Source organism: Eurosta solidaginis, chromosome 2 (assembly GCF_040869045.1).
Source record: "Eurosta solidaginis isolate ZX-2024a chromosome 2, ASM4086904v1, whole genome shotgun sequence".
Taxonomy (NCBI): Eukaryota; Metazoa; Arthropoda; class Insecta; order Diptera; family Tephritidae; genus Eurosta; species Eurosta solidaginis.
The window spans coordinates 246,262,178-246,274,517 of record NC_090320.1 but is presented as its reverse complement, the minus strand read 5'-3'; the positions used below and the strand labels follow the sequence as shown (position 1 = coordinate 246,274,517).

At 34.0% G+C, this 12,340-nt stretch overlaps 1 protein-coding gene across 10 annotated transcripts in view; it reads right to left on the bottom strand.

Moving 5' to 3' along the window:
* Positions 1 to 12,340, bottom strand: part of spir (spire type actin nucleation factor) — a 422,518-nt gene that overhangs the window by 105,707 nt on the left and 304,471 nt on the right. For all 10 annotated transcript variants that reach the window (XM_067767511.1, XM_067767514.1, XM_067767513.1 and 7 more), the window contains 2 exons: positions 4,185 to 4,302; positions 4,022 to 4,098 (listed from right to left, as the gene is read on the bottom strand). In XM_067767511.1, coding sequence (XP_067623612.1) covers positions 4,022 to 4,098; positions 4,185 to 4,302 — 195 coding nt within the window. The remainder of the gene's footprint in view (positions 1 to 4,021; positions 4,099 to 4,184; positions 4,303 to 12,340) is intronic.

Here is a 12,340-nt window from a genome sequence, read left to right as displayed (position 1 = left end):
GGGTTTATACCACACAAAGTTACAGGCTCGTAAGGGTCCAAGGGTACGAAAAACTGTTCTTCTACCCGTAACTAACGTTTTTGGAGGTGTCCGGGGAAAATCTTGTATGTGTTCTTAGACCTTCAAGTTCTACTAGAAAAATGGTATCACTTCCCAAGTAGTTTTTGGTGTCACACGAGTATTTTCCACTGAAATCTACCGACATCTATTTGTAAATTGTTACGAGCCCAATGGAGCGGAAGTTATGTTGTGGTAGGTCGTAGAGAGCTGTTGGACTATAGGACATGACATGACTATAGGACTATTAGACTATTGGAACAGATAGAAAAGAAATTGCAGCAATCGATTTGTTATCGAAGTGTTATACATTTTCTATCAAACACAAACATTATAGATGAGTTAGCAATCACTTATCGACGATTTATAACTGAAAATTTTTCGATAAGTTGATACATTTACGGATTTGCTGGCGGAAACTTATCGATTTGTTACCAAAAACTAGTCGATTTGTTACCGGAAAGTTGTACATTTATGTTCGAAAAATTATCGATTATTTATCAGAAAGTTATCAATATATTGCTAACAAATTAATGATTTGCCATCGAAATTTGTATCGCATTTTTATCGGAATGTTACAAATTCACTATCAAAAAGTTGTCGATTTACTATGAAAAGGAAAGTTAGCAATTTATTATCGAAATGTTAGCGTAACCTCTGGGAGTGTTGTCAATTTGTTATCGGCGTGTTATGGATTTGTTAATGACGATTCATCGGTTTGGTATGAACAACAAAACTTTAATTTACAATCGATGAAACATATGAGACTCGCCGATAATAAGCCGTAAGACGTAATAAGAATCCGAAAATACATCGATAACTTGACGATAATAATTCGTTATCGATAACAGTCAATAATAAAATAATAGCTTATCGGTAGCGATGAAGCTTTTCTCGAAAATCTTAAAATTATTTGCTTCTGGTAAAGTTACCTCTATCGTGGTTTAACTTCAACCCCTGCGCAAGTTCTAGTTAATTAAAAATTTCTGTTTTTAGACGTATAGCTGTATGTTTATTTATCGAACTTTACGAGTAATTGGTACATATATGTTTTTTGTTTAGGAGTTTGCGCTCTTTTAAGTTTCTTTTACTTATTTTTTTCCTGTTATTTCATCTCTCAGACTAAGGGCCAGATTATGCATGACGCCGTGACACTTTACGTCGTAGTCACTCACACTCCCCACTATGTAATACCTAAAATTTTATAACGGCTTATTCACTGATGTGAATGAATACTCTTATATGACAGGAAGTTTTTTTCGGAATAGCCTCTTTGATAAGGGAGTTAGCTGCCCAACGTCTCCAGTTTTATCTTGCTTTGTACGAAGTTATTGCAAAATAAGTACACCCTAATGTACAAAAACACATATTAGGCCGGGTCGATTTGTGGGGAGGAAAAAAAATAGATTGCTCTGTGAAAATCATATTCTAGGGATCAAAAAATAAGAAACTTTGCCGAAGGAACCATACCTCTAAAACGAATTCTAATGTCCCCCCTTTGGGTCGAACTTGCAAATTTTAAAAAATCCCACTTTGAAATGCCTATGTTTTTTCTTTTTGGAGTTTATTTTTCTCTTTAGAAATTTATTTAGTCAGAACATATGTAAATGAAAAAATGACTTTAACTTAGTAATAGAAAAGAAATTAAAAAAAAAATATTAGAAATTAGCGTTTTTGCAACCCCCTTTTAAAACCAAGGCATCACTGTGATGCATTTGCATGTCGTAAACATAGTTGTGTGGGTTTTTTATTCAACCATTTTAAAAAATGAAGGTATCACTGTGACACAATTGCAGATCGTAAAACTGCTTGTGTTATTTTTTTTAACCCACCACAGCAGGGAGAATTGAAATTGCCCCTACCCAAAAGTTCGACCCAAAGGGGGGGACATCAGAATTCGTTTTAGAGTTATGGTTCCTTCGGCAAAGTTTCTTATTTTGATCCCTAGAATACGATTTTCACAGAGCAATGAGCGATTTTTAAATCGACCCGCCCTAACACATATGTATACTAACTTTTTTGCTCTGAACATTCGTCTACATACATACATATATACGCGTATTTATGGTTGTCGAATCAAATTAGTTTGGGCGTAGTTAATTCAATTAAAGGGCCATTATCACAGTGAGCAAACAGAATTAGCCCTAAATAGCGTGTTATATATTAACTTTTGGTATGCAGGGAATAAAGCATGTAAGGTAGGGCGTGCCGATATTTCCTCTGTCTATTATTCAAACTATGCAGAATTTGCGGTGAAATATTGCGTTTTAAGTCTGTCTTCCCATTTATAAGGTAAGTGATATTAATGATTAAACAATTCCAAGATTTAATTGGGTTTACCTTTGGTCAAATATAGAAAATGATCAGTGACTTGTGAAAATAAGTAGTATATATTTTGAACTTTTATTCTGTTGGGTGTGGCCAGACTGAATTTTTTTGCTACACCTTGGACTATTCTAAACATGGTTGTAATTGTCTAACTTTTTTTTGGATGATTCGGAGGCCAATTGTTGAACAACATAATACAAATTGCAAGCGAAGATTTGAGTCTCCTGCTGTGGGTTGCTTTCAAGACATCCGCTTTAGCCGAGATGTCGCAATGCTTTGAGCCCTGGATGGTATTTCAAGTAACAAAGTTCGAGGCCGGCATTCACAGATTCAGACTGTAGGGACTCCTAGGTACCCATCCACCGTAACTATACAACAAAGAAGTAAAATTCCTTCACCATAAGATCACTGGATCGCATTTTATTTCCCGCGATCCCGCTTGGAGTTACCTCAAGGTCAATATAGAGCAAGATTCCTAATAATAAAATAAAATAAATTAAAATAAAATAAAGTTTCATTAAAGAAAATAAAGTAAAATAAAATGAAATAATGTAAAATAGGAGAAATCAACATAAAATAAAACAACATGAAACAAAGTAAAATAAAATAAGATAAATAAAAGATATGAAAAATAAAATAATATAATATAAAATGAAATAAAATAGAATAAAACAAAATAAAATAAATTAAAATAGAGTAAACTGATATAAAATAAATAAAATAAAACAAAAAAAAAAAAATAAAGCAAAATAAAAGAGAATAAAGTAAAATAAAACAAAATAGAATAAAAAATAAGATAAAACAATAAAATAAGAAAAAAATATAAAAAGAAAAATAAAATAAAAAAGCAAGTCAAATAAAATAAGAATGGTCGGCACATCTGAATGTCGATAGATTTTTGTGCCGCTTTGTTTGTGTGTAACATGCCGTGATAATTTTGCGTCTTATTCTACCGAACAAGATTTAGTTCTTGTTGGGAGCCAGCCGGGGCCAAAGATAATGCAGGTCAATGGACTGTCTTACCGGCGTTTGATTGCATGACCTCCCGACACCAACGCAATTCAAAATTTGAGTTTCATTTGAATTTCAAAGCATGCTGTGATAATTTTGCTTCTAATTCTACCTAAATAAACTTAGTTCTTGTTGCGAGCCAGCCGGAGCCATTGGATTGTCCTGCCGTCCGTTTAATTCCATGGCTTTCCGGCACTGACGGGGTTCAAAATTTGAAGGGCATTTGAATTTCAAAGCATGATGTGCCTATTTCTTTTCTGTGCAATTCTGCCGAAATTGATTTGGTTGTTGTTGGGTGCAGGCCGGATGCAAGTAAATTGGTGTTGTAGGGAGCCATACGGAGCCAAAAAGAGCAATGGCCATGCAACCCTTCGATTGGATTATACTGATGGAAGCGGTGATCGATTAACGCGATGCGTATAGCGATTGTATATGTTAACTGCTGCGATTACTTGATGATTACGATTGATTAGGAATGATTACAGTTTACCATTAAACTTATTGAGCTTGAATTATTGAATCATATTTACGACCGCATTAATGGTAATTTAATAAATGTGAAACTTCAATTAACGTATATATTATTATTTCTTGTTGCTAAAAAGTAGACATTTTATTCACTCACCCAATCATTAAAGCCTAATTTAGCCAACTCCTGTTTGGATGTTTGAGAATCAGCCTTCAGATGAAGATTGTCAGCACCTTGAAAATATAATTATAAATTCAAAAAATAAATATTTATGCATTTAAATTGAAAAAAGAAAATATATAAAAAATATTTCAATCACCGTCATTCAAGACTTGCTGCAGGAATATTCGCAACTCGATTGCTTCCGTTACCAATGCGCGACAGACAGCTTTGTAATGCTCCTCAGGTACAGTGGGTTTAACATGATTTTTGCAAGCCTAAAAAATATAAAATAAAAAAAAATTTATAAAAAATTACCAATATGTTTTTCACTGATACATATTTAGTTTCTCCCCTAGCCAAAAATATCTCTAGATGCACTCATATCCACACCTGATTGATTGTTATTTCACAACGAACAAAAAATAAAATAAACAAGCAAAGGTATCTAAGTTCGGGTGTAAGCGAACATTTTATACTCAGCGTGAGCTTCAATTGCACATTTCATTTCAAATAAATTACTTTTCTACATAACACGTGGCACCGCCCTTATAAAAAAAAAATGTCTCCCCCTTTTCTCTTAAAATAAAACTTGATTCTCGAAACTTGAATTATCATTGATTCAAAACTATTTTTGCTAAGTTATAGCCTTTGCTATTCTTGCTATAGGGAAAATATGTGCACCCAATTTTATTACGATCCGTTAATTTTTCTTCGATTTATGGCTCCCCAAACATAGAAAATTGCTTAGTCATAAAACGGGCGGTGCCACGCCCATGTTTTAAAATTTGAAGTTTTTCCTATTTATTGTTATAAATCTAATTGGGAAATGAAATACCATTGATATAAAGCTCTTTTTTGCAAAGATATAGCTTATTTTATTCGTCCACGACCCTTTTAATAATCTTTTATATAAAAGTGGGTGTGGTCCTTAACCGATTTCGTTAATTCTTTTCAAAGCATAGTAAAGGCAACCTCTCTGCCGAATTTTGTTACGATAGGTTTTACGATTTTTGATTTATGATTAATAATATTTGTAAAATTGATTTTATCACAAGTGGGCGGTGCCACGCCCCTTTTTAAATTTTTTTTAAATTTTTATCAAGAGTCTCAATATCAGTCCACACGTCAAATTTCAACATTCTAGGTCTATTATTTACTAAATAATCAGGTTTTTTGTGTTTTCCAAAATGTTATATATATAAAAAGTGGGCGTGGTTATCATCAGATTTCGCTCATTTTCAATACCAATCTATTCTGGGTCCAGATAAGCTCGCGTACCAAATTTGGTGAAGATATCTCAATATTTACTCAAGTTATCGTTTTAACGGACAGACGGACGGACGGACGGACGGACATGGCTCAATCAAATTTTTTTTCGACACTGATGATTTTGATATATGGAAGTCTATATCTATCTCGATTCCTTTATACCTGTACAACCAACCGTTATCCAATCAAAGTTAATATACTCTGTGTGCAAAGCACGCTGAGTATAAAAATTATGCCGCCAAACAAATAGCAAGTGCATAATTAAGAATAAAGCGTGAAAAATCACAAAAGAAAATGCCAAATGATGTGTGAAAATTCATTAAAAAAATAAAATTGTTACAATTCTCATATAAATTTTTCATAGCGACTGTGGCTGGTATTTATTCATTGAATGGTGTGTTGCTAGACGCTCATCCTCCCTGACGCGACGCGGTTCATTAAAGCCCCACCTCTCAGTCTGGATACTGCTGATACAGGTGGTGTGAATAGTGCTTTTCTAATATGTCTTCTAAGTAAACTTGGTGCTTTGAGACAGCTTTTTCTTTTTCGTATAGCTTGAATTTCATTTTGCATTTTCTTTCGACCTCCTAGCGCACTTTTTTTTCTCAACTAACCGCCATAAGTTGCAACGCGTCGCACAGTGGACCGAAATTGAAAAGTTGGGACTTAGAACCTTAAGTGTCTGTGATCTTTTTCCATATTTTATTTTTATATAACATTTTTTCGTAAAACCTAATTTAAAAAAGTTATGACTAGGGCCCGGATTTCTATGCAGTTGCATATTTTTTTTGGTAAGTCACAGGGACTTAAAGAATATACGATTTTTCGAATCAAGAAATACACACCTGCTCAAAATAATAGGTACACAGCAGTCCTAAAATTTAAGAATAAGAAAAATCCATTTTATTAAATCAATATTATGAAAATAAAACACACTTTTGTCCTTGTCCTATTTATTAAAGAAAATAAGCAAACTTCACAATAAAGTAACGAAAACCATATTAGTTATTATTTAAAAACAATATTTGGCCGAAACTAACCTGCTCATAAAAATAGGTACAATTTTGATGAGATATTAAGTATAAAAAAAATATATGAAACAAAACTTTTCTTTAACACATTTAACATTGCTTAGTTAATAACCAGTATATCCACCTCCATTCTGAACTACTTTACCCATTCTTTTGAGCATGTTATTGATTAAAGTCTGGCAGGTTTCTACGGGTATCTCAAACCAAGTTTTTGAACACATTTTCATTATTGGTCTTTGTTGGAGAAAGTTTGACCTGCCAATTTCTTTCTTAAATCTCCCAACAGGTTTTCAATCGGATTTAAGTCCGGAGATTGGCTACGCCACTTCAAAACATTAACATCATAGTCGTCAAAGGATTTCTTCACCAGTTTAGATGTATGTTTTGGGTCGTTGTCTTACTCATACACCCAACGTAATGGCATGTTTTCCTCAGCATTGGGTATCATGACATTTCCTAGTATGTCCTTGTAATCCACAGCTGTCGTTTTTTTGGTTGCTCTACATATAGAACCTACCCCAAGAAAAACACCCCCATACCATAACATTTCCACCTATATGCTTCACATTTTTTTTTTTTGTGAAACGGAAGTGGAACTCCTTTCCTTTTGGGCAACGTACATTTCTTTCCGCATCATTTCCAAACAAACTTATTTTTGTTTCGTCGTTCCAGAGTATATTTCTCCACTTTTTCGATCCCTTAGGTCCTGACCAATCCAAATGCTCGTTTGCAAATGTTAACCTTGTTTTTAAATTTTTCCCTCGCAATAGTGGAACTTGTCTGGCTATTCTTCCGGGTAGATTAGCCTTGTGTAAGCGCCTGCTAACCGTTTGTGCACTACCTACGTTGTCTATTTCTGCTGCTATCACCTTTGATGTCTTAAAAGAAATACTTTGAAAACCATGATGTTAATGTTTTGAAGTGGCGTAGTCAATCCCCGGACTTAAATCCGATTGAAACCCTGTTGGGAGATTTAAGAAAGAAATTTGCAAGTCAAACTTTCTCCAACAAACACTAATTATGAGAATGTGTTCAAAAAACTTGGTTTGAGATACCCGTAGAAACCTAAGCGCTGAAGGTATTTTATCCAAAATTACTGCACGTTACTTGTTTGGCACATGCTATGCATCGAATGGTCGAAGATGTTAGAACCCGTTTTAACGATGTGGACGACTTAATATCTAATGGAAAGAAAATATTTTTAAAATCTGCTTTGCGTGTTGAAGCGTTTAAAAACATGTTCCCCAATATCGCTCTTCCGCCACAGCCAATAATAACGAGATGGGGAACCTGGTTAGAGGCGGCAAAATATTATTGCGAAAATTTTATAGAGTTTCAAACCTTTCTTAAAGATCTAAATTATGGCGACGCTTCTTCTATATTGAAGGCAAAAAAGGCAATGGCTTCAAATTGTATTGAAGCACATTTAGCCTATATTAATTCAAACTACAGCTTCTTGCCAGATATTATAACTAAATTGGAAGGGAACAAATTGTTGGCTGAACAATTGCATATTGTAGAGGCTGTTGTTACAACTACTGAAGGGGTGCAAGGTGAACTTGGTGAAAAAATAAGGGAGAAACTGAACACCGTTTTGCAAAAAAATACTGGGTTCCAGGAACTTAAGGTAATATCCGGTGTGCTAAGTTCAAGTGACCAAATGGACTCAAGTGACAGCTTTAACGAAAGTAGTTATGACCCGCACGAATTATCTTGCTTCAAGTACGCCCCCATCACCAGTGTTGAAGTAGAAAGAACGTACTCCTTGTACAAAACATTTTTGCGCCCAAATAGGGAAGGCTTCAACTTTGAAAACTTTAGAGAACAATTTATCTTGTTTGTCAATAAAGCCATCAACAAAGAAGTCTGAAAATTTTAAGTATGTGTACATATGTATGTATTTAATAATTTATTGGTATGTATGTGTAAAATAATGTATAAAATAATTTATTGGTATTTTACTTTTAAAAGTGCTCAACTATTTATTTTGTTGTATACTGTAAAAAAGTATATGTATATTTGAAGTCTTTCACACTAAGAGTACAATATATCCTTGCGTTAATTAAAATCTTAAAAAAAAAGTAAAAACTGATAAAAAAAATTTGAAAAGTGTTCTTGCATATTCTTTATGTGTTTAGTGCATATTTTTGATTTTTTAGATCATATTATATGCGCATATTTTACAGTTTATAGTGCATAAAAATCCGGGCCTTAGTTATGACACTTTTAGAAACCGGGTTTCATATCGACATACCCTAACGAGCATATGTGTCCATCTAGGTATTTTTTCCAATTTCCAGCAATTTTGGCTCCACTAAAATAATTTTTACTATTTCTCAATAAAAATATGTATCAAGGTCTAACCCAGAAGCTTTCAATGGTACTGAAAACTAAATATTTTAGTTTCTCAATTTTAATTGGGTACGAATATACATACTATATATGAAACGCAACATTTACTTAAAATACAAATTATTTTTTAGTTTTTTTTTGGTCATATACCTATATGTATATTTGGAGATTTCATGGACTATCGACCGATCGAATAATTTTGCTTTTAATTACTCTTTTGGTACTAACGAACAAGCTGGAATAGTAAGCATCATATACACAAAAACAAACAAAAAATTAACGAACAAGCTGGAATAGCTAAATTTTTTATTTGAACCTTTTTTGGATTGATGTATATTGGAACGATTTTCCGTCATCCCTTGTCAAATTTGGTTTTGAGACAAACCGGTTTCGGCGTTGTGCCATCGTCAGTGTCGATTTTCGTTCTGATCTGTTGTTGTCGTTTGTCCTGTATTTATAGTTCGTAGGTATATGAGCAGGTATTGTCAAATTGATGCTTGTGTATATTTAGTTATGTGTATGTGCTGTGTGTTCATTCAGAACCGAGGGTGGTTTACTAATCGATTTGTGTGGCTGACTGGGGTAGGTAGAAATCTGTGATTTTAGTCGTTTGACCTTCTTTGTCGGTTTTTTGTTTTGGTGTGTTAATTGTTTTGTGTTTATTTGTTGTTGTGTGTTTGTCTGTTGTACCTGTGTGATTAAGTTTTTTCCTGTAAACAAGTTTTAAAGGCTCGAATATTGTGTCAGAAATTGTGGTTATCTGTTCGTTTATTATTCTACCGTCGAATGTTTTCTGTTTGTAGATTTCCATGTTTTCGAGTACGTTGAGACGTCGGCCCTTTTCCTGTATGTGAAGAACCCTAACTGTTTTATTGATGTTTGCTGGGGAACATTCATTCTCGACCATGTGATTCGCGAAGTTAGACTCGGGTATAATGTTTGGATTCCGTGTTTTTTGTTGTAATCTCTAATATGTTCTCTGAATCTCGTTCTTATTTGCCGTCCTGTTTGTCCTATGTAACTATGCTGGCATCCGCAGGTAAGCTTGTATACGCCGTGGCTACTAAACGGATCCTCTGGGTTAATGTTAGTTCTTAGTTTTCGTTCTAGATTGTTCGATGTTTTGAATGCTGTGTTAATGTTGTATTTTTTAAAGAAGTTTGCCAATTTATATGTTGCTTTTCCAGTATATGTCATAGTCGTCCAGCTATTATTTTCTTTTTCATTATTTCTTTTTGGTTCTCCATTTGTCCTTCTGAGCTTATCTACTAGTGCTTTTTTATATCCGTTGTTTGCAGCGATATTATATATGACCTTAAGTTCTCTCTTATATGCCTCTTGTGTAAGCGGTGTTCTTTCAAGTCTATGTACCAAGTGCCTTAATGCTGCATTTTTATGCTGTTGAGGGTGATTTGAGGTATTGTGTATTATTGTATTGGTGGCCGTTGACTTTCTATATATGTCATAGTTAAATCTTTTGGCTTCTTTATCAATATTTATCGTGAGGTCTAGTCAGCTGATTCCTCCGTCTTTTTCGGTTTCCATTGTAAATTTTATATTTCCGTGCTGCTTGTTGAGGTACTCCAGTACAAGCTCTTCGTTATTAGTAGTTAAAACACATATTATGTCATCCACGTATCTAGCATAAAATGACATGCCTAATTTGGACTTCAGCTCCTGTATGTACTTTTCTTCCAGATTTTGCATGAACACTTCCATAAGAATTGCTGATGTGGGGCTTCCCATTCCAAGACCGTTTGTTTGTCTATATATTTTATTGTTAAATTGAAAATAGCTTTGACGTAAAGTGGTTCTTAGCGTATTTGTGATTTGCATACTTTTCACTTTGTTTTTTGTGTTATGAACTATTGTTGAGCTAACTATGTCCAAAGTCTCCGATAGTGGTATAGATGGGTATAAATCTTTTATGTCAAAAGATACCAATTTGCTGTTTCTTGTTAGCTCTACGGTCTCGAGTCTCTCTATTAGTTCTGTTGTGTTAGCTATTGCATATTCGTTTCTTAGCTCCAGAGTATCTATCAATATCGTTTTTAAATATTTGGACAGTTTTGGATTGTTAAATGTAAATTCAATACAAACAAATTAAATGTATAATATGAATAATATGAATTACCAAATATTTTTGTTTTTAAATATTACCCAGAATTAAAGTTATTCGCAATACTAACATGAAAAAAAAACATAAAAAAACAATAAAATATTTTTGTTTTTAAAGTCTACCCAAAAGTAAAAAGTGCTTCGTAATACTAAAAAAAAAACAAAAAAAAAAAATAAATAAAAACAAGTAAGGAAGGCTAAGTTCGGGTGTAACCGAACATTACATACTCAGTTGAGAGCTGTGGAGACAAAGGAAGGGAAAATCACCATGTTGTAAAAAGAACCTAGGGTAACCCTGGAATGTGTTTGTATGACATGTGTATCAAATGGAAGGTATTAATGAGTATTTTAAAAGGGCGTGGGCCTAAGTTCTATATGTGGACGCCTTTTCGAGATATCGCCATAAAGATGGACCAGGGGTGACTCTAGAATTTGTTTGTACGATATGAGTATCAAATGAAAGGTATTAATGAGTATTTTAAGAGGGCGTGGGCATTAGTTCTATATGTGGACGCCTTTTCGAGATATCGCCATAAAGGTGGACCAGGGGTGACTCTAGAATTTGTTTGTACTATATGGGTATCAAATGAAAGGTGTTAATGAGTATTTTAAAAGGGAGTGGGCCTTAGTTCTATAGGTGGACGCCTTTTCGGAATATCGTTATAAAAGTGGACCAGGGTTGACTCTAGAATGCGTTTCTACAATATGGGTATCAAACCAAAGGTGTTAATAAGTGTTTTAAAAGGGAGTGGGCCTTAGTTCTATGGGTGAACGCCTTTTCGGGATATCGCCATAAACGTGGACCAGGGGTGACTCTAGAATGCGTTTGTACAATTTGGGTATCAAATGAAAGGTGTTAATGAGTATTTTAAAAGGGCGTGGGCCTTAGTTCTATAGGTGGACGCCTTTTCGAGATATCGCCATAAAGGTGGACCAGGGGTGCCTCTAAAATGTGTTTGTACGATATGGGTATCAAATTAAAGGTATTAATGAGGGTTTTAAAAGGGAGTGGCCCTTAGTTGTATATGTGACAGACGGTCGACTGTGTATAAAAACTGGGCGTGGCTTCAACCGATTTCGCCCTTTTTCATAGAAAACAGTTATAGTCCTAGATTCTAAGCCTCTACTAAATTTCACAAGAATTGGTAAATCTTTGTTCGACTTATGGCATTAAAAGTATCCTAGACAAATTAAATGAAAAAGGGCGGAGCCACGCCCATTTTGAAATTTTCTTTTATTTTTGTATTTTGTTGCACCATATCATTACTGGAGTCGAATGTTGGCATAATTTACTGTAAAGATATTAACTTTTCTTTTAAAATTTGAATTAAAAAAAAATATTTTTAAAAAGTGGGCGTGGTTGTTCTCCGATTTTGCTAATTTTTATTAAGCGAACATATAGTAATAAGAGTAACGTTCCTGCCAAATTTCATTATGATATCTTCAACCACTGCCAAATTACAGCTTGCAAAACTTCTAAATTACCTTCTTTTAAAAGTGGGTGGCGCCACGCCCATTGTCCAAAATTTTACTAGTTTTCTAT